This window comes from Vulpes vulpes, chromosome 7 (genome assembly GCF_048418805.1).
Source record: "Vulpes vulpes isolate BD-2025 chromosome 7, VulVul3, whole genome shotgun sequence".
In the NCBI taxonomy this organism is placed as follows: Eukaryota; Metazoa; Chordata; class Mammalia; order Carnivora; family Canidae; genus Vulpes; species Vulpes vulpes.
Window position 1 is genome coordinate 18,801,628 of NC_132786.1, and position 24,506 is coordinate 18,826,133.

The window sequence follows — 24,506 nt, forward strand, 5'->3', positions numbered from 1 at the left end:
GGGCCCGGCCGCGAGCGCAGCTCTTGTTTAAAGGGCCGACGGGGCACGTGGCTCGGACGCAGCTCGCGGCCTCCCGGCAGGAGCTCCGAAGCTGGGCGGCTCCGCTCCGCCTCCGCCTGCGCGCTGCGCCAGGCCCGCCAGGCCCGGCCGAGCAGAGCCGCCGACAGAGGGACGCGAGCAGCCATGGCCGAAGCGGCGCCCGCCCGGGTAAGCGCCCCGGCGCGCGGACGCCCAGACGGGCCAGGGCCGCCGCCTCAGCCGCCGCGAGGGCCCGTGAGGGTCTCCGCCCGGCCGGCGTGGAGCGGCCCCGCCGCGCGGCCTCCCTGCCCGCCGCCTCCGCCCAGGCCGCCGCCCGCCCCGCCGCGCCTGCCCTGTCCGCCCCGCCGCCCCGGTTTGCGTCCGGGCCCGGCTTTCGGGACGACCGACCGACCGGGCGGCCCAAACGGCAGGGGAGGCGGCCCCGACGGCGGGGGACTGGCCAGGCTTCTCCGCGGCGCTTCCGATGACAGGCCGTGGTTGGAGCAGAGCGGCTGTGCCCCCGTCCATTGTCTCGTTGGAGGCACGCAGGGCGGACAGGTCGCCAGGCCCCTGCGGTTCTGACAGCCGGTCGGGCTCGGGGAAGGGACCGGCCCAAGGTCGCTCACCTGGTCGGGGCCACGGCCCAGCAGCCCGACGTCTAGGCCAGAACTTCGGGATTGCATCCCGGTGAAGGTACCCAGTGTTGTACTTTTACCTAAGAGAAAGGTGCTGAATGCTGCTTACGAGAGGGAGTGTAGGGACTTTTTTTTTTTTTTTTTAAATATATGATAGTCACACAGAGAGAGAGAGAGAGAGACAGGCAGAGACAGGCAGAGGGAGGAGCAGGCTCCATGCAAGGAGCCCGATGTGGGACTCCATCCTGGATCCTGGGATCACGCCCTGGGCCCAAGGCAGACACTCAACCGCCAAGCCACCCAGGTGTCCCCCCCCCCCTTTTTTTTTTTGAGATTAGCGTGTTGGATTGAATTATTTGGATGACTTTATAATGTTGGCCGGTAATGGGCAGTATGCCCAATTTGGAGAAAAGAATCCTTTGGCTATAGAAAATCACTTGCATACAACGCTCAATAGGTGCCTTCTGTTATTATTAATACATCTTAGTGAAGTTTCTGAAACCTTGATCTTGGGGGATCCTTTTGAAGGAGGAACTTCCCGTCCCTTTCCTTTAATGAGTTTGGTGTGTCCTTCCCTTAGGATTCCCGGAGTGCTAGGGAAAGAAGGGGGGTGGGGAGTACTGCAGTTTGTGGCCCTGTCCCCTGGGGAATACCCCCCAAGCCATTTCTGTAACTGCACTGGTGACATCATCAGCTTCCACCTAGCCCAGGACCACTCCCCAGGACTTTCTCTGGCTATTCCTATCCATACACTCCTTCCCTTCTGCGGTCTTTAATTAGAGTACCTGAGATTCCCGAGAAACTCCCCAAACAGAACAGATGTGCCCCCAACTCTTGTCAGCCCATCATATCATACTGTGGTTTATCATGACTGTTTCTATACAGAATTTTTCTCCTGGAAAAGGAAGAACCACATAATTTTTTCTGCATTCCCCTATTGCACCTTTACAAGGCAGGTGTTCAGTAGTTGGTACTGAATGAATGTTGTGAGGTTATTCATTCATTCAGTAGGTATTCATTGAGCATCTGCAGTGATTGAGGCACTCTTTTAGAAGCTGAGAATACAACAGTGACCCTTGGAGAACTTGGGTTTTGCAGGAAACAAACCACACATGGACTTGTCTTGAGTCCTTAGTGCTGTCAAAGAAGGGACTCACAAGGTCCTCTTTCAGCTTTGCCAGTCAGTGAAGGTTTCTAGAAGGCTTTGAGTTGCCGGAGCCTTAAAAATAAGAGGAAGCCAGATGCACAGAGAGGTAGGTAGGTAGCTAGGTGGGGTGGGGTGGAACTAACACATGCATGGAGGAGAGTGAGGTGCGTGTTAGGAATCCAGGGAGGCCGAGGTGGCTGGAGTGTAGTATATATAAGGTTAGAGAGGCAGGTGGAGGTACAAGAAGTGGTGTGGATTCTGCTCGAAGTATGCTGGCAAGCTACTGAAGAGTTTTAAGCAGGGGCCTAAAATGATCTAGCCTGTATTTTTATTTTATTTATTTATGATAGTCATAGAGAGAGAGGCAGAGACATAGGCAGAGGGAGAAGCAGGCTCCATGCACCGGGACCCTGATGTGGGATTCGATCCCGGGTCTCCAGGATCGCGCCCTGGGCAGGCGCCAAACCGCTGCACCACCCAGGGATCCCTAGCCTGTATTTTTAAACACTTCCTGACTGCTCTGGGAAAGTGTACTGAGGAGGAGGAGGTGAAGTGGGGGAGTTAGGGGGCATTGCTGCGGCTGGGACCAAGTGATGACAGTGGAGAAGAGGATGGATTTGAGATAATTTTGGAAGTCAGAGAGAACTTGAGGTGGTCTGACCATGAAGAGTGAGTGAAGGGGACAGGTGAGAGGTCACTTCATTCTTCCAAAAAGGCTTTTAGTACAAGGTACTTGGGACCAGGCCGTTGCACACACTCTGGCTCATGCACCAGGCACTGGTGTGAGCTGAGGCACTTTAGAAGCTCTTTCCAAGGTGCCTAAAGGTGAGGGAATGAAAGAGGTGGAGGAGAAAAGCCCATGTGAACTCTTTCTTGCTGAGTCCCTGAGCCAGAACCATCATCATCAGCATTGTCAACATCATTATCATCTTAATCAAATCAACATGGGGCTTTGTGTGCATTGAGTATTTCCCACACGCTAGACACTGGTGAGGATTGTGTCATTAATTCTCACAATCCTGGGGATCCCTGGGTGGCTCAGTGGTTTAGCGCCTGCCTTCGGCCCAGGGTGTGATCCTGGAGTCCCAGGATCAAGTCCCACATTGGCTCCCTGCAAGGAGCCTGCTTCTCCCTCTGCCTGTGTCTGCCTCTCTTCTCTCTCTCTGTGTCTCTCATGAATAAATAAAATCTTAAAAAAAGAAATTCTCACAATCCTCCCACGTAAGTACCATTTTCTAGATGTGGAAGTGAAATTGAAGGGTGTGTGAAAAACCTTCCCCGAGCCAGCCAGCTTGGGAGCAGCAGAGTTGCTGGTTGAACCCGGCCTCTGGGTGTGAGACAGGAGACTAGGACCCAACATGGAAGCCCACCTGAGAACTGCAGATATTTTCTCCCACTTTCCACTTGCTAACACCTTGGTCCCGCCAGTGTTTCCGGTCCTGAGGCTGCACTCCTAACTGATGTCCCTGCCTCCCGTCCCACACTGCTGCCTGACTGGCCCTTAGGATCCCACGTGGGGCTTTGCCGGAACAGCTGAGGCTTCTTTCTGAAGTATGTGTTTTGATTGTATCATTCTGATAATATCTCCCCTTTCTCTTCTTGTGGACAGGCTCCAGAGAGGGACAAGCAAACAGAGGACGAAAGCCCTTCGACGCCTTCTTTGTCACCCCAGCCAGCAGCTGAGAAGAACTCATACCTATACTCCACGGAGATCACACTGTGGACCGTGGTGGCCGCCATCCAGGCCTTGGAGAAGAAGGTGGACTCCTGCCTGGCCCGCTTGCTGACCCTGGAGGGGCGGACGGGGACGGCCGAGAAGAAACTGGCGGACTGTGAGAAGACGGCCATGGAGTTTGGGAACCAGCTGGAGGGCAAGTGGGTTGTGCTGGGGACCCTGCTGCAGGAGTACGGGCTGCTGCAGAGGCGGCTGGAGAACATGGAGAACCTGCTGAAAAATCGAAATTTCTGGATCCTGCGGCTTCCGCCAGGCAGCAAAGGGGAGGTCCCTAAGGTATCTTTTGGGCACTTGGGGTGGGATGGCCTGAGGGGTGGTGCCTGTAAGTGTGTGGGTGAGCGTGCGTGACACTGTTCCAGGTGCCCGTGACCTTTGATGATGTGGCCGTGTATTTCTCTGAGCCGGAGTGGGGCAAGCTGGATAATTGGCAGAAGGAGCTCTACAAGCACGTGATGCGGGGCAACTATGAGATGCTGGTGTCCCTGGGTAAGGCTGCATAGGTGGGGATCTGGGTCTGCGTCCACAGATTGGCCTCCAGAAGTCTGTGTCTTTGCTTTCAGTGCTGTTTTTCTCAGTGTCTCTCCATCTCTCTGAGTAGCTGGGTGGCAGGTGTCCAGTCTTGACCCAGCTCTCTTTCCATTCTGTGTGCAGATTATGCCATCTCCAAACCAGACATCCTGACCCAGATGGAGAGGGGAGAGGAGCCTTGTCCTGAAGGCCCATGGGGCCAGGAGGAGGGAAATAAGAGGGAGGCAGCATGCCCAAGGAGGCCAAGCCTTGGTGAGTGGGGGTGAGGTGGGGGAGTGAGCGGGGCACACTGAATCGTAGTCCTGCTCTCCTGGGCTTTCCAGATGTGCTGTGAGGCCAGGAAGGGATCACAAGCCCTTAACCCAAAGTGGGGCCCACTCTGTCTTAGGCCAGCCTGGTCGGGGCGGGTGCAGAGCTTTTGTCTTTGAGCTGTACTGTTTCTGCTTCTGAGTGAGTGGCCAGCAGTCCTGGTGTCGTGTGGTTGGTTGTTGTGAGGACTGCATGACACGGCAGACGTAAAGCTCATACTTATTGAGCATTATGTAAGTGGGGGCTTATTACTGACAGTGATACTGCTAGCAGCAGCATTATTGCTGCCCCTCTTGCCTGCCCCTTCCACCTCAGCTCCCCAACTTGAACCTGGAGCTCTAAGGCCTGTTGTGTACTGGCTTCCCTTTGTGGAAATGGCCCTCTCAGGGGAGCAGCCAAGCCAACTTCATCCTGAGAGCTAGTAAGGTATGGGACAGTGGTTCCAAAGTTGGCAGCCCATCAGAGTCTTCTGGGCTGTTTTTTTTTTTTTTTTTTTAAGTTTTAAAAAATAAATGGAAGTAGAAGAGTACAGTGAGCCTCCAAGTGATCGTCACACACATTCAACAGTGACCAGGGGTTGGCTACACTGGCTTCACTGTCTCTTCCCTTTCTCTAAACAACCCAGATATCACTGTCACACCCAGCAGATTAACATCTAATCCCTAGCCCACGTTCTCTTTTCCCCAGTTGTCTCAAAACTGTTTTCTGCAGGTGCTGGGTCCTAATTCTAGTATACCAGAGTCCACCTGTTGTATTCGGTTTATAAAAAGTCTGTTATGAAGCCTGTGAAAACCTCCCCCCAATGCCAGGTTTAACAGCTTTATTGAGATTTAGTTAACAGACCATCCAATTCAATAATTAAAGTATACTGCTCGGTGTTTTACTGTATTCACAGTTTTTTGACCATCACCATAAGCTGTTCTTAGAACCTCTCTTGCCCACCAGAGAGAAACCTGTAGTCACGGGAGTTAACTTCCCTTTTCCCTCCCCCTGCTCCGTAGCAGCTAGCTAGGCAGCTAGCTAAGCAGCTACTGATCTATTCCGTGTGTCTTAGCTTTGCCTGTTCTAGACATTTCACTTATTTTTTTTTTTAAGATTTTATTTATTCATGAGAGACACACAGAGTCAGAGACACAAGCAGAAGGAGAAACAGGCTTCCTGCGGGGAGCCTGACATAGGACTTGATCCCAGGTCTCCAGGATCATGACCTGAGCCCAAGGCAGATGCTCAACCACTGAGCTACCCGAGTGTCCCTAGACATTTCACTTAAATGGAGTCATACTGTGTGTGACCTTTTGTGTCAGCCTCTTTTCACTGAATGTGTGTTTAGGTTTATGCACATTGTGCCTGCGTCCATATCTGTGTGGGTACACCGCATTCACCACATTTTGTTGCTCCGCTCCTCAGGTGATTGACCATCCTCAGATCTCCTTCCATGTCCTTTATTTGTTGACGTTCTTACACCATTTATCTTTTTAAATGCCGTTACTTCCCATATTTTGGATGTGGTGTCATTTATTCTTCTGTTTCTTGCATTTCCTATAAACTGGTAGATCAAGAGGCTTCTTTAGATTTCGGCTGAACTTTATGGGCAGGATGACTTCAGAGGTGGGGCTGTGTACTCCCTGCTAGCCCCTGCCTGCCTGCCTTCTCTGGATCCTGAGCCCTGTCCTTACAAAGCTCCCTGTCACCTTCTCACCTAATGATTGTAATAGTCATTGAACATTGTTGCCCAGATTTGTTACTCTATGAGGGGTTGCAGAATGTTAAGAGTCTGTCCTACTTACGCACAGAATAGCTGAAATTCTTTTATAAAGAAGAATTTCCCTGATCAACTCTTAGTTACCCTGAAATACAGTCTGTACAGAAAAGGCAGGATAAAAGCTTAATTCTTTTCCTTCATCAGTTTTCAGAATGAAGAGTTACTACCTTAGAAGCCTTCAAAGGTGACCGATACTTGGGCTTTTTTTTTTTTTTCTTTTTTTTAATGACTTCATAGACTGTTGAATATTTTATATATGCCAGTCTTTCACAGCCATTATTTTTTGTGCTTAACTTGTCCCATGTTTAGCTCATGGGAGCGCCTTCAAGTTGGCCCGTAGGCCATTTTGATGTGACTTCTGTGGCTTTCAGATACCATAAGATGTTCTGGAATCATCTAGCATAGTTCTTGCCCCAGACCCAGAATACAGATTTCTCCAAGGAGTTTTGATTCCTTTCAGCAACGAATGCTATTTGGAGACCACAATATGAGTGCTGGTAGTTGCTCATTTTTGCCATTACTTCTAGGGTTTTTTCAGAATTAAAAAAAAATTTTTTTAGAAAATATGTATTTTTGAAAAGGAAAAAATTGAGTCCATAGTGCTATTTCTCATTCAAATTTAATTTTTTTAACGATTTTATTTATTCATGAGAGACACAGAGAGCGAGAGAGAGGCAGAGACACAGGCAAGAAGGAGAAGCAGGTTCCACGCAGGGAGCCCAATGTGGGACTCAATCCCAGGACCCTAGGATCACGCCCTGAGTGGAAGGCAGATGCTCAAAGTTGAGCCACCCAGGTGTCCCATGTTCTTTGATCTTATACTTGTATATCTCTTTTATTTTATTTATTTATTTTTAAAATAGATTTATTTTTTATTGGTGTTCAATTTGTCAACATACAGAATAACACCCAGTGCTCATCCTGTCAAGTGCCCGCCACCCAGTCACCCCCACCCCCCAATCTCTTTTCTTTTACATGGAAATCTTAAACAATTAGACTTCTGACTGAAGGCTGAGTTTCTTTGCAAGCTCTTTTTGTCCTCTGAATGCATTCCATTCAGGACTTACAGACGAAATTCTACCACTTAAAGTCACTTGAAATAATTATTATCTCTATGTGGTTATGTCACCAACTCAATATACAGTTAAGTTTATTTGTTTCTATGTATTTTTCGGTTTTTTAAAAAAATCTGTTTTTAAAAGATGTTATTTATTTAGCCTGCATGATGGGGGAGGGGCAGAGGGAGAGGGAGAAGCAGACTCCCCGCTGAGCAGGGAGCCCCACGTGGGGCCCTGGGAGCATGACCTAAGCTGAAGGCAGACACTTAACCAACTGAGCCACTCAGGTGCCTCTATTTTTAGATTCTTAGAAGTGGCTCTTTTTACCTTTTCATTTAACATTTTGAATATATAAGCCATGTTGTGTTTGCAAAGTCAAAATGGTTTAACAGAATACATTCAGGGAAGTCTTATTTCCATTCTCATCCCCTTCTTGTACCTATGGATAACCATTCTTATTAGTTTCTTCTTTATAATTCTGGTGTTTCCTTTTGCAAAGATCAGTAACACAGGTACATGTGTCTCCACCCATCCCTGTCTCACACAGTTTCTCCTGGAGATCACTTCATACATGTATGTAGAGATCTTCCTCCCTTTTTTTGTGGATGCAGAATTGTTCCATGGTGTCGTATACCATAGTTTGTTTAACCAGTCCCTACTGGTGGACACTTGGCATACTTCCAATATTTTGGTGATATAAATAATGTTGTAGTGACTACTTTGTGCGTAAGGCAGTTCATATTTTTGCCAATGTATCTTTGGGATAGATTTCTAGAAGCTACAGTTAAGGTTCAGAGATAAATATGTAAATTTTTGAAAATTTATCACCAAATACCCCTCCATGGAGGTTATATCATTTGCATCTCCTTCAGTGTTCTGAAAGAAGGCCTGGCCTTGCCAAAGAGAATGTGGTCAAACTTGTGGAATTTTTGTCTGCCTAATATGTAAGAATATGTCTGCTTAATATTTCTGTGTAGCTTTAAGTAACAGCTTTATTAGCTATAATTAAGTCACTGTACAACTCTCCCATTTAACCTGTACAGTCGAGTGGTTTCTAGCTTATTCATCGATACGTGCAACCAGTAAACCCCACAGTCAATTTTATAACACTTTCATCACCTCCAAAACAAACGCTGTACCGTCTGGCTGTCACCACCAGCCCCTTCCTAACTCTCCAGCTGTAAGCGATAACAAGTCTTCCTGGCTATATAATTGCCGAGCCTGGATGCTTCATAGAAATGGAATTTACAATACATGGTCTTTTGACTCTGGCTTCTTTCCCTTAGCGTAATGTTTTCAGGGTTCATCCGTGTGTATCAATATTTCATTTCTGTTTTGTTTTCTCTTTTCCTTATCGTAGTCAAATACACATAACATAAAAGTTGCCATCTTAGCCATTTTTAGGTGTACTGTTTGGTGGTATTAGATACATCATAATGTCCTGCAGTCCCCCCCTCCCATCACCACCATCCATCTCCAGAATTCTTTTCATCTTATAAAACTGAAACTCTATACTCATTAAATGGTAATCCTCATCTGCCCCATTCCAAAGCCCCTGACAACCACAGTTCTTTCTGTCTCTGATTTTGCCTACTCCAAGTACCTCATAGAAGTGGAATCGCACAGCATTTGTCTTTTCATGACTGGCTTCTTTCATTCAGCGTAGTGTTCTTAAGTTTCATCCGTATTGTAGCAGGTGTCAAAACTTCTTTCCTTTTTTAGTCTAAATATTCTACTGTATGTGAATACCACATTTTGCTTATCCATCATTTGTCAATGGATACATGGGTTGTTTCTGTGTTTTAGCTGTTGTGAATAACGCTGCTTATGATCATGGACACACAAATACCTCTTAAGAGACACTGCCTTCATTTCTTTTTGGCTTAGAAGTGGGGGGAAAAACAATAAAAATAAGTGGAATTGCTGGATCATGGTAATTCTATTTTTAATTTTTTGAGGACCATTATGCTGTTTTCCACAGTGACTGTACCATTTTATAATCTCACCAGCAGTGTACAAGGGTTCCAGTTTCTCTACATTTTTGCCAACACTTACTATTTTCTGTTGTTTCTTTTTAATGGTAACCATCATAATGAGTGTGAAGTGGTATCTCATTGTAGTTTTGAGTTGCATTTCCCTAATGATGAGTGACGTTGAGCATCTTTACCTGTGCTTTTTGGCACATGTGTACATCTTGTTTGGAGAAACATTTATTCAAGTCCTTTGCCCATTTTTGAGTAGAGTTGTTCATTTTCCTGTTACTGAGTTTTAGTAGCTCTCTGCATATCCTGGGTATTAATCCCTTATCAGATATGTGACTCACAAATATCTCTCCCATTCTGTGGATTGCCTCTTTACTGATGATAGTGTGTTTTGATGCACAAATTTAAAGTTTTCATGGAGTCCGTTTGTCTATTTTTTTCTTCTGTTACCTGTGTCTTTGGTGTCCTATCCAAGAAATCCATGTCAAATCTAGTCTAAGAGTTTTATGTTTTACGCATAGGTCTTTGATTCATTTTGAGTTAGTTGGGCTTTTTTTTTTTAAAGATTTATTCATTCATTCATGAGAGACACACACACACAGAGGCAGAGACAGAAGCAGAGGGAGAAGCAGGCTCCCTGTGGGGAGCTCAATATGGGACTCCATCCCAGGACCCCGGGATCACAACCTGATCCGAGGCAGATGCTCAACTGCTGAGCCATCCAGGCACCCCTTGAGTTCGTTTTTGTATATGGAGTTAGATAAGGATCCAACTTTATTCTTTTGTATGTGGATATGCAGTTTTCCCACCACCATTTGTGGAAAAGACAGTCCTTTCCTCATTAAGTGGTCTTGGGACCCTTCTCAAATATCATTTGACCAGATATGTGAAAGTTTATGTCTTGGTTCTATTTATTAATTCTATCTATGCCAGCACTACCACACTGTTATGATTATGGTGACCTTTAATAGTAAGTTTTGAAATCAGGAAGTCCTTCAACTTTGTTCTACTATTTTTGCTCTTTGGGGTCCCTTGAGATTCCATATGAATTTTAAGATGGGTTTTTCTATTTCTCTAAAAAAATGTCATTTAGACTTTGATAGAAATTGCATTGAATCTGTAGGTCAGTTTGGTAGTATCAACACCGTAACAATATTAAGCCTTCCAATTCATGAGCATGCTATATTTCCATTTATTTATTACTTTAATTTCTTTCTGTAGTGTTTTGTAGTTTATTTTTATTTTATTTTTATTTTTTATTATTTTTTTGTAGTTTTTTTTTTTAAAGACTTATTTATCATTCATGAGAGAGAGACAGAGACACAGGCAGAGAGAGAAGCAGGCTCCTCTCAGGGAACCTGATGTGGGACTAGATCTCCAGACCCAGGATCATGCCCTGAGCCAAAGGCAGATGCCCAGCTGCTGAGCCCCCAGGCATCCCAGTGTTTTGTTTTCATTATAAAAGTCTTTTACCGGGATCCCTGGGTGGCGCAGCGGTTTGGCACCTGCCTTTGGCCCAGGGTGCGATCCTGGAGACCCGGGATCGAATCCCACGTCGGGCTCCTGGTGCATGGAGCCTGCTTCTCCCTCTGCCTATGTCTCTGCCTCCCTCTCTCTCTCTCTCTCTCTCTCTCTCTCTGACTATCATAAAATAAAAAATAAATAAAAATTAAAAAAAAAAGTCTTTTACCTCCTTGGTTAAATTCCTGAGTATTTCATTCTTTATGATACTATTATAAGTGGAATTGCTTTTGTAATTTCCTTTTCAGATTGCTTATTATTAGTGTATACAACTGATTTTTGTATGTTGATGTTTATCCTGCTTATTTGCTTAACTCATTTGCTAGTTCTTACAGTTCATTGTGGAATCTCTAGGGTTTTCTGCATATATCATCTTTGAAGAGATAATTTTACTTCCTTTCCAATTTGGATGTTTTTTATTTCTGTTTCTTGCTTGCTTGCTCTGGCCAGGACTTTGAGTCCTTTGTTGAATAGATAGTTTTAAAAGTGGATATCTTTGCCTTGTTCCTAATCTTAGAGGAAAAGCTTTCATTCTTTGACCATTGAATGTTATGTTCACTGTTGGTTTTTCAAATATGGCTTTTATTATGTTGAGATAGTTTCTTTCTGTGTCTAGTCTATTGAGTGGTTTTATCATGAAAGGGTGTTAAATTTTGTCAGATGCTTTTTCTGCATCAATTGAGATGATCAGGGGGTGTTTTCCTTCATCCTGTTAATGTGGTATATTCCATTGATCTAGTTTATATGTTGAACCAGCCTTGCATTCCAAGAATACACTCCACTTGGTTATGGTGTTTAATCCTCCCCTGCTTTTTTTTTTTTTTTTTTTTTTTTTTTTTTTAATATTTCATTTGTTTATTAGAGAGAGAGCATGAGGGGGCCTGCTGGCAGAGGGAGTGTAAGAGGCAAATTCGCCACTAAGCAGGAAGCCTGGAGGTGGGGCTTGATCCCAGGACCTGAGCCAAAGGCAGCTGCTTAACCAACTGAGCCACCCAGGCACCCTGGCAACAGTGTTTTTTTTTTTTTAACATTACCTCTCTTATATGTGTGTGGTTGAGTATCTTTCTGTTTATGGACCATTTAAATTTCTTATTCTGTGAATTCTTTGTTCATCTCTTTGACCTAGGAAGCTTTTTTGAAATGTATACTAATGGGTGCCTGGGTGGCTCAGTTGGTTAGGCGGCTGCCTGCAGCTTAGGTTGTGATCCTGGGGTCCTGGGATTGAACAACTTGCTCAGCAGAGTGTTTGCTTCTCCATTTCTGCACCCCCCACCTCTATCTTCCTCTCTCTCTCAAATAAAAAAAAAAAAATTTTTTTAAGATTTTATTTATTCATGAGAGATGCACAGAGGCAGAGACATAGGCAGAGGGAGAAGCAGGCTCCCTGTGGGGAGCCTGATGTGGGACTTGATCCCAGGACCCCAGGATCACGACCTGAGCCAAAGAGACATTCAACTGCTGATCCACCCAGGTGCCCCAAAATTAAAATCTTTAAAAAAATGCATACTTCCTAGGCCTACCCAGAACTACAGTGAGAATCTTGGGGTGCTTCCAAGGGGATCTATATATATCAGCCTGGTATAGGACTTTGGACTGGAAGCTACTGTTGTGTTGTTCTGAGTTGGGAAGCCCTAAAAAGCCACATCCTTAGCCCTGCCATGTCATGACTTGTCTGTATGATCAGATGTTTCTGTGCTGTACCTTTTCCTTCTCTTTTATCCACTAAGGATCAGTGAAGTTCACTTAAGTATCAAAACTTGTCTTTGACCCGATGCCTCCACCCCAGTCCCATTGATTACAGTTGGCCATTCCTCACAGGCTCCTGCCTCAGGGGGCATCTCTGTGTTGTCCTTAGTGTCATTGATGTGCATTTTCCAGGCCTCCCTCCACACCCAGAGCACATCCTCAGCCCCATCATCCCTGCCCAGGAGGAGCCAAAAGAAGGGCAGGCCTCCAAGCATCAGCAAGATTCAGAAACAAGGGTAACCCTACCTGGAGCGAGCACTGGTAAGTGAGAGCTGCCAGGCGGCATTGTGAATAGCATCAACAACAGTGGCAGGCAGGTGCCACTGGAGCAAGTGCTAAAGCTTGAAGGTGGAAGGGGTGGTTGGGGACAAGGCTTGGCTGAGCTGGACAGGCTTCCTGGGAAGGGGACCCCTGAGATGGGCCTTAGAGGAATGGTAGATGCTGCATGGGAACAAGGCATTTTCAGCAGGAGAAAATGGTCTGAGCAAAAGTGTGGGTCCCTGAGGCTGGGAACCAGGCACTCTGGCCTGGCTGCAGTGAGGGGCCAGGCACACGGGGCCAGGCACTGGGCCTCCTCAGGTTTCCTACGATGGTTCTGTTAACTGGACAGTCTGTGTTGTTTGCCTCGAACAGTGCTGGCGTGTACATTCCTCAGTAAATGTCCTCTTTCTGGAGGCCTGTGAGGGGCTCTGTGGCTTCAATCCTCCCTTCCAGTGAGCTCTGTCTGCTTGTGTGTAAAGGAAGTTCCTGTCTATCCTGTCATGAAAATAGAGTATAACTCCGAGAGCATTTAGCCCATCACGTGGTACAGAGCCTTGTCTGCACTCTGCTAGCTTGGCTTCTTCTGCCCCCTGTTCTCCTCCTTCCTAGAGGCTTGACTTTGCAGTCTTTCTCTCCAGCTATTTCTGTGAATCTCCCCCAGTGAACATGAGCTCCCTGAGGGTGAGGATGATCCTCCTGGTCCCCACCCCTGTCCCTCCTTCCCAGTCTGTAAGGAGAGAGGACCTTCTTCTCACTGTCTCTGCTCCATTGCAGACCTGGAGCTGTTCCTCAGGGGCCTCCCCAAACCCTCTGTCCTTTTGAGATCCATCAGGGTGATGGGAGTGGTCAGCACTGGCCCAGATGGGACCTGGGGGCTTGGCCTTCGCAGCTCTCCTCTCACCTCCGAAGCGGAGGCCGGGGAGTGGGCAGTCCTCTGGGCAGAGCCCTGGGCCCCCTCTTCCTGGTGGGCATTTGAGCATGCCTGGGCTCTGCTTAGAGATGCCGGTGGCATCCTGCAAGAGCCTGGTGTCAGGAAAGGCCCTCACAGAGTCTCTCTCACAGGGCCTCCAGCCTCAGTTAAACAGGAGGAAGAATCTTCAGGTGAGGAGTCTCCAACCTCCTCTCTCAGGAACAACCTGCCCAGCTTGGGGCCAGGTGAGTAATGGGAGGAGGCCCTGTGGCCACAGCAGCACTTCAAAGGAGCCCAGGGGCCCTTGGGAGCGGGTTGGGAGGTGGCTCAGGGGGCCCTGAGGAGGGGCTTCCTCCTGAATTCCCAGATACTGTTCCCTGGGGCTCTTGGAGGCCCAGACCATCTAGGTCCTGGTCCTCCTCTGTCATGTCTGGCTTGGTGGCAAGGTGCTGCTTGAAAACAAGCTGCATGCACCAGGTTTGTGGTCTGGTGACAGGCCTCACAGCAACCCTGTGGAGTGGTCCAGGTGCACAGCCTCCAATGTCTTGCAGTTTGTATGTGGTGGCCTGTGATTTAAATTTAGTTTCCCCGCCTGGAGTTCATAAAACCAGACTCACACTCTGATGAGCAGGAAAAAAGAAAGCAGTTACTGCTCATTCTGGCTTTGGGGTATTTTTCTGTCCTCATAGAAAGGAATCCTGTTCTCCCCTGGTTCCATCCTGGTACCAGCTCTGAGGGTAGGCAGAGGTGAGGGGTGGGCCCACCGTGGGGTTGTGGTGTGGTGGGAGTCCCAAGCTGGAGATGGGCCTCCCACGGAGAGGTCTGGGAACCTTGGTCTTCCATGGAGTGCGGCCCAGGACCCACACTCCTCCCTAAGTTTAGGAATAGCACGGGAGCCCATTAAGTGCAACTATTTATTTATTTATTTATTTATTTATTTATTTATTTATTATTTTTTAAGTGCAACAATTTAGATGGAAAGTTTAGATGATTCTTATAGACTCTTAACTGATGCTGTAACTCTAGGACCAAATACAAATAGCTGGGTCATTTCTAACATAGACATAAAGTTCCGTCAGGAGTTATTTGTGAGGGTTGCCGGGCAGCTGCACTGAGCAAAGACCCCTGGGGTCCTGACATCAGGTGCTGGCCCAGAGGGTTCAGCAGGTAGGGGTTCACTCCTCGGCAGCAGTCTCCTGGGAATTTAAGTTCATGCTTCAGCAAGAATAGATAGAAATCGTTCTGCCCTAGACCTTGGAAATTGCTTGTAAAGGGCTACAGGTTCTGTTTTAATAGGCAGAGGGTAAGGTCCACTGTCAGTCTTTGAACAAACCTTCTGCTGCAACAGCGGAGCTGCTGGACACCGGGGGAGGTCAGAGAAACCAATAATGGGGGTGCTCAGTGTAGATTTGTTATGTGGATGAGCAGCTCAGAGTATGGCTAAGACCGCTACCACCTCCAGGCCTGAGGTTTCTTACCTAGTCTGACGACTCCAGGGCTCATTAGGGACTAACGTTGTCAGAACTCTCGGGGATCCTGTGCAGCCAGAGTATCTCAGGGTCCAGGGTCTCCCCTGTACCCTTCCACCTGTTGTCTTTCACTCCATCTGACCTCTGACCCCGCTGGCTCCTTGGCTCCTATTTTTGAAGCTTTGTCTCCTCTATCCTGATGTCCATAGCTTGACCTCCAGGAATGGGCCATTGGAGCATCTGGGCCACATGACAATTAACAGACTGGATGATGTTAGGAGGCAGTGTCTGCTTGGTAGGGCCAAGTGAATTGGGTCCCTGATCTGTGCTGTGAGCGCTCAGAAGAGAAAGGACTCTGGGAAGACAGGAGCAGAGGGTGGGTGCAGATGCGACTAGAGATGTGCTGGAGGCCAGGACTGGGTGCAGTGGCCTGGGTGGGGGTTAATGTGGCCCACTTGAAATCAATGGAGATTCCTTTCTCCAGGTGGTGGTGGTGTGGTCATCAAGACAGAAGCACAATCTGAGGACCAGATGATGCCTGAGCAGCTCTTCCTGGAGGAGTCCCGGAGCCAGACCATGTGCAGAATGTCCAAGGGGCTGAGGAGTGGGACTGGGGGCCCCAGCCAGCTTCATGCTGCAGGAATGCCATGTGTGCGGGCAGGGGACGCACGGCCACCAGGTTCCGTTGGAGAGCCACCCCGTGTTCTCCCTCGACGGCGAGAGCGGACCTTCCCCTGCCCTGACTGCGGGCAGAGTTTCCGCTTGAAGATTAACCTGACCATTCACCAGCGGACCCATGTGGAGGAGGAGCACAGGGAGACTTCAGGGAGCCCACCTGGCTGGGGGGAGGCCCACTCCACTCTGGAGCCCGGGGAGGTGGTGGTGCCTGGCCCTGTCATCCGCTGGCTCCCTGAGGAGCCTGGAGGCCACCGCTCCCTGGCAGGCCGCTCCTTCATGGGGCGGAGGCCAGCGGCCACCAAGGTGTACCACTGCAGTGAGTGCCTGCGCTTCTTCCAGCAGCGGAAGAGCCTGCTGCTGCACCAGCGCCTGCACACAGGCAACAGCCAGGGCTGGCCAGCTTGTCCCTACTGCGGCAAGGCCTTCCGCCGGCCCTCTGACCTCTTCCGTCACCAGCGCATCCACACTGGTGAGCGGCCCTACCAGTGTCCCCAGTGTGGCCGGGCCTTCAACCGGAACCACCACCTGGCTGTCCACATGCAGACTCACGCCCGTGGCCAGGCGGGCCCACACTTCCCAGCTCCCTCTGCCCTCCCTGGGAGTCCACCCCTACCACGGCCCAGCCACACCGAGGAGGGCTGACTGGGCAAGAACCTGCAGGGGTACCCTCCAGCTCTCCTGGGGCACCCCGGCAGGACCTCTGTCCACCTTCAGGCCTTTCCACTTGTGCCTGATGCTGGTTCTTCGTTCTGGAATAGCTTTGGAGAGATCTTTTTTTTCATTCAGATGGGAAGCAGTGGCCTTTTTGGTGACAGTGTGTGTGTGACCAGATGCCTCAATTTCCTGTTTCCTAAGTTTGTCACTCTTTGCTGCCTTCTCTACATTCCTGACTTATAAAGGATCCCTTAAGGCTTAGAGGATGCCAAATTTTGGTGAGAGTCTTTGGCAGGTATCTGAGATAGGCAAGAGGCCTGGAGTTAGTGGCCCTTCCAGGAGGGGGCAATAGAGACATTGAGGGCCCGCAGTTTGGACATTGTACACAGGTCACAGCAGAATGGACAGTTTGGAGAGTAGGCACTGGAAATTCGAGTTTCCTACTGTGTTATTCTGAAATTTTTTTCTCTTTTTGGAGCTTTTCTAGTGCTTTTGTGTTATATGTGGTTGCAAAGGGGACCAGGAGCTCTGAGAGGCAGAAAGTACTCTGCTAACCTCTTTGTGTGTGGGGATGGTAGAGAGGCTGTCCAGTACAGCCTAGGAGTTAGTGGAGGTGCTTGGCTGCTGCCCTGGACACCAGGTTCTTCCCAGTTATGCTTTCTTTGGCCTGGAGTGATTCCCAATATCCCAACATCCGTGGTTGATTTTGGTTATTAGTTGAGAGGGGGAAATAGGCCCGGGGTGGATGACCCTTTCCCCAGGGTCTCAGTATTATGGGTATGCACACTTCCAGGACTGGACCCCATAGAACACCTTGGGGGGTGAGGGAGATGCAGACCCAGCCCAGGAAGCCCCTCCCAGAGAGGAAGATCCTGATGTGAGTGAGGCTGGCCAGCCAACCAGGACTCCTGGGCTCCAAGGCCTCAGGTTTCACGTTAAAGGAGAGGTGTGTGTCCAAGAACTCGGGGCTGGTAGCAGAGATAGGCCAGGAGATGTGAATGAAGTTTTTTAACTTCCTCGGGCCTCATGTTCCTCACCTGTCAAAGGGGGTAGTGACCCCAGTGCATCCTACCTCACTTTAGGGTTTTCAGGGTCATAAATGATTCAGAGGCAGTGGGACAAACAGAAAGCCAGGTTTTGTCCTCCTTTTCCAGTTCAGGGCCTCCTTTTTTATTCCACATTGATCTCCAGCCCTTCGCACCCATCAATCCCTCAGGAAGGACCTTTATTTTCTGGAGCACATGGAAGACCCCTTGGGTGCAGAGCCAGGTGAGACTTTCCCATTGGGCCACATCCCCAAGGAGCCCTTTGTACTTCAATGGAACAAATTCTTACCAAAGCAATGAGGTTCAAACCGTGGAAATTCGGGCAGTAGCATCAGGCCTTCTAGAGAAGCCTTTTTGGCAGCTAGCGTCTTGTGCCTCTTAGTCACACCACTTCGGGTGCTGCCTGCAGACCAACCCTTGGTTTGGGTGATTTTAAACTGGAGGACTGGATCCTCAGCTGTTTTGATTGTTGTCTTACTTGCCTTGGTACTGTGTGAAGTGGCCAGCGTTCAGACCTGCTTCCAGGTGCTGGGTGCCTGGCTGTGCTACTTCCTGTTGCCCCCTCTGACCCTCACACCTCTCCCAAAGTCAGGGGCAGAGTTGGGGGCAAATGGGCCCTTATCTCTGGGGCAAAAGTTAAGTATCCAAGTTGGTGAGAGCCCAGCCAAGCTCTCCTGGGCTTGGGGAGAAGAGGTGCCATCCTCCCCAGCTGTGCATTCTGCTTGTCTGCTCTGGCATCCCCAGCCCTCACCAGGGGCCCCACAAGCAGGGCCCGGCTGTCAGCAAGTGTTCAGACAGGATGTGGTGCAAATGTAGCTGCTCTGTGCTTATCCCTTTGCTGCAAGAGCTAGTTTCAGGTGTTTCCTGGGGTGGGGGTGGGGGGGCCTCAAGGCTCAAAGTTCGTAGACCTTTCTAATGCTAAATGCCCTGTGTAAATACAGGTACTACAGCACAAACCAGGAGTGATTGCAGGGCGGCACAGGCCATCGGCTTTATGGCAAAGCGCCAGGTCCAGTTAGGGCTTGTGAGTTTGCTTGGCACTCAAGTGGTCAAAGAACATTTTTTTTAAAATTTATTTATTCATGAGCGACACAGAAAGGCAGAGACACAGGCAGAGGGTGAAGGGGGAAAAGAACATTCTTGACACTGAAATGACTCCACGGATGCAGCGTGGTGCAGGAGCAGAGCTGTGCCCCGGCACCCTGGAGGCTAGAACCTGGTTTGGCCTTAAAGACTCGCTCCTAGCTCCGGGTCTTGGCTTCCTCATTTGTAAACAAGAAAGGGTGGGGTCCTGGTGCTAGAGGCTCCTAAGAACTGTGACGGGGGCGGCCCTTAGCCTTCGTCGGTGCTCAATAAATATGTTGGACTGAACGAGTATGCGCGCGACCTGCTTCCTGCCCTCCGGGAGGTGGTCCCAGTGAGCTGTCGCCCCGCACAGTCCGGGGTCCTGGGCCGCGTCCTCATCAGCTGCATTCGGCCGCCGGCCACGCCCACCTGCGCGTCCGCTGCGGAGGCGGGGTCTCGGGCCGGCCAATGGGCGAGGGCTCCTGGATGCGGGTGCGGTGCGCGGTTTGGGGGCGGAGCTTTCCCGGGCTGACCAATGGGGAATGGGCTCCTGTTTGCGGGGCGGGTCCACTCCCTGCAGGGCTGCCGCCTGCCGGGCCTACCACGACGCCGCAACCCTGCTCGGCCGCTGCATGTGCCTGCATCTACTTGTGTGTCTCCAGCCCTTCGTGTCCCCCCAGCCTCGCGTGTCCCCGCAGCCCTGCGAATCCCTCAGCCTCGTGTGTCCCCCTACTCCCGCGTGTCCTCCCAGTCCTGTGTGTCCCCCAGCCCCGCCTGTCCCCCCAGCCCTTGTGTCCCGTAGCTCTGCGTGTCCCCAGCCCCGTGTGTTCCACAGCCTCATGTGCCTCTTGCAGGTCGGGACTGACGGGCACTGGAGAGTCGGGAAGCCTTGCAGGGCCTGGGCCGGTAAGGGCGGCCCTCTGGGAGGGTGCCCAGGAATTGGGGAGGCACAGCCTGAGTGGAGCAATGACGTCCACCAGGGCACAGTGGGCAAGGGGTGCTGAGGTCAACGATAAAGTCCCTTCTCCTTTCTTGGCCGCACCTTGCCAGTGTGAAGACTTAGCCGCAAGATTTCCCAGGTCCCAGGCAGCCCTGACCTTTATTGGAGCCAGCCCTGTGGGTCCTGGGGGTGGGAGAGGAGGATGGACCCTAAGCGTCCTCACTCTAGAGACCCTCGGGGCTTTCCTTTTTGTACCTGTCCTTCAGCTCACCCACCCCGCCCCCAAAACTGACACCTTAGGGAGACCATCACCCTACTGTCACCCCCTTTCCATGCTGAGAGGTTACTACTGTCTGGGCCCTCGCTTTTCTCCTGTGCAGTGGTTTTGCACCTGACTGTGAGGATCCCCTGAAACTCTTCTGGGCCTGGACTCTGATTTCTGTCAGGATGCATTTGAGTGCCTGCTTGCTCTTCCAAAAGTCCCCAAGAAGTCCTTCCTATTGCTGTTGGGAGGGGTCTACATTATAGAGGACTTTTGATTATGTGTTTCAGGCTCAGATTTGACTTAGTCTGTCCCTGGCCTGTGTGACAAGAACTATCAACACCAGACTTTTCCATGTCTCTGAAGGTAGAAGTGTCATCTCCTGGTAGAAATAGTTTTGAAATGGTTTTAGATACATTCCTGAGCACCAGATTTGCCACAGGGCCTTACAGGAAGGGAAGATGTTCATCCTTAATCTGTACAGATGAGATCTTCCTCCTCCAGGCTTACCTTGTACTGATCAGGGGCCAGAGTCAGAGATGGAACAGTTGTCCCTTGAGAGTAGGAGGGAAGGACAGGTATCTGAAGACCAATACCCAGTATGTGTTGGACATTTTGCGAAGTGCTTTGGAGGAGGTATTCGAGGAACCTCAGTTGCACAAGATTGGGATAATCGGGTTTTGGTTCATAACACATTCTGATTGGCAGCCCAAACTATATTTGTTTTTTTTAATGTTTGTTTTAATAATAACATGTGCCAGTAATAGATGCTAAGTGCATTTCCACGCTTTTAGTTCACTTCATCCTCACAACTACCCCCAAAACATGCAGGATTCAAATGGCAGGAGAGGTATTGAGTCAAGTTCTAGTAAAGTTCCATTTCCAGGAATGTTTCCATTATACCTTGGCTGTCTCCAGAGAGCCATTCCTGAATTTCTTGTTTTATTACTTCTAGTAATAAATGATCAATTTTCCATGTCCTGGGGCAAGATATTTTTTGAAACATTTCCTTGTGCTTACTACTCTTAAGTGCTGGCTTTCAATTCTTTGGCTCCACTTCCTGGCAGCTAGGACCTGGCGTCCTAGTGTGGAGGCCTCTCTGGGGCTGGTGAACAAGGCACCTGGGTCACAGGGCCCTAACAGGTCAGGAAGTCACGTGCCAGTGAATGTCAGGGTGGGAGGGCATTAGAGATGCCAAAGCCAGAACGACAACCTTACCTCTGAGACCAGAGTAATGGGAGTGGGTTTGCTCTACAACACTTGCCTGAAATACCATTCTGAGTGTGCATTGGTCCCCTGGGAAGTTTTCCGGACCACTCACTTCCTAACTTCTGCTGAGCTGTGTTCCCAGCTTGAGGAAAAAAGTTAATTGGCTAAGCTCACATCACTATTATGTGGTAGAGCTATGATTCAAACCCATTGCACTCTGTCCATTCATGATGGTAAAGCTTTGTTATTCATTTTCCATTGCCCCTGGGTCTTGGTTCAAGATTCTTCCCTTGGGGGCTCTGTGGTGTCCAGTGTCTGCTGTCTTTGAAAGTCTGCCAGCTAGGGTCTGTTTGCGGGTCTGACCAATGAGGTCTTCTGGTACCCAGAACAAGTTTCCCCCATTCCAAGGGACCCTGTAGCTGGGAATGACTCTGGTACCCTCTCTTATGGAGGCTGATTCATCTCCTTGTGTCTGGTTGCAGGAATGGCCCATGGGGACTGGCCTCCCATGAGAGGCCCCCAATTCAGTCTGCAGAGATCTCTTTTCTAGCCATCTTGGTTACCATTTGGATTGTGGAGATCATGGAGTCCCAGGGCTGCCAACCTCAGAGCTAGGAAAGGCAGAGACAGCTGAGAAGAAGTTAAACAACTGTGAGAAGATGGCTGTGGAGTTCGGGAACCAACTGGAGGGCAAGTGGGCCGTGCTGGGGACCCTGCTGCAGGAGTACAGGTTGCTGCAGAGGTGACTGGAGAACATAAAGAACTTGCTGAGAAACAGCAACTTTTGGGTGCTGTGATTGCCACCAGGCAGCAAGGGGAAGGTCCCCAAGATACAGGAACTTGGTGCAGGTGGAGAGGGCTTGCGTGGCTTCAGCAGGGTCCTCAGACCCAGAGTGGAGGGAGCGCCATGTCTGCCAAAACTTGACCTCTTGGCACTTTTTTTTTTTTTTTTTTTTAAGATTTATTTATTTTAGAGAAAGAACATGGCAGTGGTGGAGCAGAGGGAGAGGGAGAGAGACTCCATGTCAAATGTGGAGCCTGACGTGGGGCTCCATCTCATGACCCTGAGATCGTGACCTGAGCTGAAACCAATAGTCAGATGCCTAACTGACCATACCACCCAGGTGGCCCTGGACCTCTTGGCTCTTAATACCAATCGCCAGTTGACTTTAAAGGGCTTGAAACATCTCAGAAGAGGGAAGCCTAGGTGGCTCAGCGGTTTAGTGCCTGCCTTAGGACCAGGGCGTGATCCTGGAGTCCCAGGATCGAGTTCTGCACTGGGCTCCATGCATGGAGCCTACTTCTCCCTCTGCCTGTGTCTCTGCCTCTCTCTGTGTCTCTCATGAATAAATAAAATCTTTCAAAAAAAAAAAAAAAAAAGAAAAATCTCAGAAGAAAAGTGTGACCCAGCAGAGATGGCTGTGTGGCAGATGGCGTGGGCTGGCTGGGAGTGCTGTGGTTGTGCTCGCTACTCCAGAATGAGCTCTGAGCAAGAGGCCGGGAAATCACAGAAGGTATGTGTGAACCTGGGAGAGGGGACGAGAACCCAGGAGCGTTGACCCTGAATCCTTCTGGCCACTGGTCCCTGCTCTGATCTGAAGCAGATGTGATGGAGGTTGCATTTTCCCAGAAGTTTCGGGGTGGGGAGAGGAGGCTGGAGCTGGTCCTAACTGTTCTCTGAAATGGCTCTGACTCACATTAGCGTGGGGGACCTGTACTTCCAGGTCGTGAAGACAGAAGGTGTGGCTGTGTGGCTCTCTGAGTGGGTGGGTGGGGGTGCAGCCTGGAGGACTGGCACAAGGGGCTTGGCAAGCACATGAAGGGAAATCATGGGACTCTGGTCTCCTGGGTAAGAGGCTGGCTCCTCGGGGCTGCCAGGCTCAAAGTCCTCAGCTTTATTCCTTTATTGAATCAAATGAGCCTCTCGGATTTGAGAACAGAAAGCGCTTTGAGATTATTTGATCAGCTGTCTTCAAGCAGGAAGAAGATATACTTAATGCCCATGTTAGATTTACTGAAATGAAATGAAATGCAGGGGGTAAATGACATGCCCACGGTCTCATGGAGACTGATTGTGAATTGGCACCTGCTCCTCACTGTACTGCCCTTCCTGTGGCACCAGGGGCAGCTCTTACCCCCACATCTTCTCTCACCTGCCAGCCTGTTTATTTCTGGTGAGCTGAGGCCTCCCCTAATTTGTATTTGCACTTCTAGGACTCAGCTGTACTCCGCACACTGTGAGTTCTCCAGAAACTGCCGGATGAAGGCTATATGTGAGCATCTTTTCAGGGATACCCCAGGCCCAGAAAACGAGGTTGAGGCCCGGACCATGAAGTTCTTCAGGCTGTAGATAAAGAGCCAGGGTGTGTGTGCTTGCGTGTTTGTGTGAGAACGATTAACAGATTTTGTAGCTGCCACACTCCCATCCTGCCTCCACTTGCACACCTGAGTTCTCCCACTAAGCAGTTCATTTTTTTGGTCCACTCACCCCAGTTGGGAGGCTGAAGCCCAGAGCAGGGCACCTTCCTTTCCTTTGCCTGGCCACAGATTATCCTCTCCCAGAAGATGGTCCCCGTGTGCTGCAAGGCCGCGGGCTGGGGGAGGATGCCAAGCTCCGGGGTTACAGCGGTGCCTGTGGGAGGTAGAGCTGTGGCAGGTCTGCCCTGTGGGGTGTGCAAGCAGAGTTGACCCCACGCGTGCCTCACTCCCTGTCCCGGACCACAGGTTCCCCATCCCTCCTGGCTCTCCTGACAACTTGCTCAGGCCTCTTTCCACCACGACACCAATGTCTGTCCTCAGAAATCCCCACGACAGGCCCACCTGGGATATACTACGGGTTCGGGTCCGGACCACTGCAGTAGAGCTAATGTTGCAATAAAGGGGGTCAAAGGAAAGCTGTGGTTTCCCAGTGCATGTAGGTCACGTGCACACGATGCCGCAGTCTGTGCGGTGTGCAACAGCATCGTGTCTGAAACAACAACCTACACGCCTTCATCGAAAGACACTTTATTGCTGAAACCCGCTGACCGCCATCTGAGCTCTCAGCGAGTCCTGATCTTTCTGCTGGTGGAGGGTCTTGGCGCCGCCGGGGGCTGACCCATCAGGGTGGTTGGGCGCTGGAGGCCGGGCGGCTGTGTCTCGTTTTATTCCTTAAAACAAGCCAACCGTGCAGTTTGCCGCATCGATGGCTCTCCCGGCACGAACGGTTTCCCTGCAGCCGGCGGTGCTGCTCGGTGGCACTGCACCCCCCGGAGAGCCGCCTTCAGAACAGTCCATCCTCGGGCCCGCGGGGCTCCACCAGCTAAGCTGCTGTCCTGTTCCCAATCCTTGGTTGTCGTGTCAACCGTCTTCACGGTGTGTCCACCAGGAAGAGGCCAACTCGGGAAACCACTTTCTTGGCTCGTCCCTGAGAAGCACCTGCTCGTCCGTTCAGTCCCTCGGCTCCACTCCTCGCCGGTTCTCTCGCTGTTTCCACCACACGTGCAGTGACTTCCTCCACTGACGTCCTGAATCATCACTTTGTAAAAAACAGTATCTGTGAAGCACTATAAAGCAAAGTGCGATAAACTGA

At 49.9% G+C, this 24,506-nt stretch overlaps 1 protein-coding gene across 2 annotated transcripts; it reads left to right on the plus strand.

Annotated features, from left to right (window-relative positions):
- Nucleotides 1-24,506, plus strand: ZNF783 (zinc finger protein 783). 2 transcript variants are annotated; one of them, XM_072764976.1, is made up of 8 exons: nucleotides 38-207; nucleotides 3,410-3,811; nucleotides 3,895-4,021; nucleotides 4,187-4,315; nucleotides 12,574-12,702; nucleotides 13,765-13,857; nucleotides 15,566-16,228; nucleotides 21,418-24,506. In XM_072764976.1, exons 1-8 carry the CDS (start codon nucleotides 184-186, stop codon nucleotides 21,483-21,485), a joined length of 1,635 nt encoding a protein of 544 aa, XP_072621077.1. In that variant the 5' UTR covers nucleotides 38-183; the 3' UTR covers nucleotides 21,486-24,506. The 2 variants fall into 2 exon arrangements, with proteins under 2 accessions (XP_072621075.1, XP_072621077.1); XM_072764974.1 differs by lacking the exon at nucleotides 21,418-24,506 and having other exon boundaries at nucleotides 1-207; nucleotides 15,566-18,830.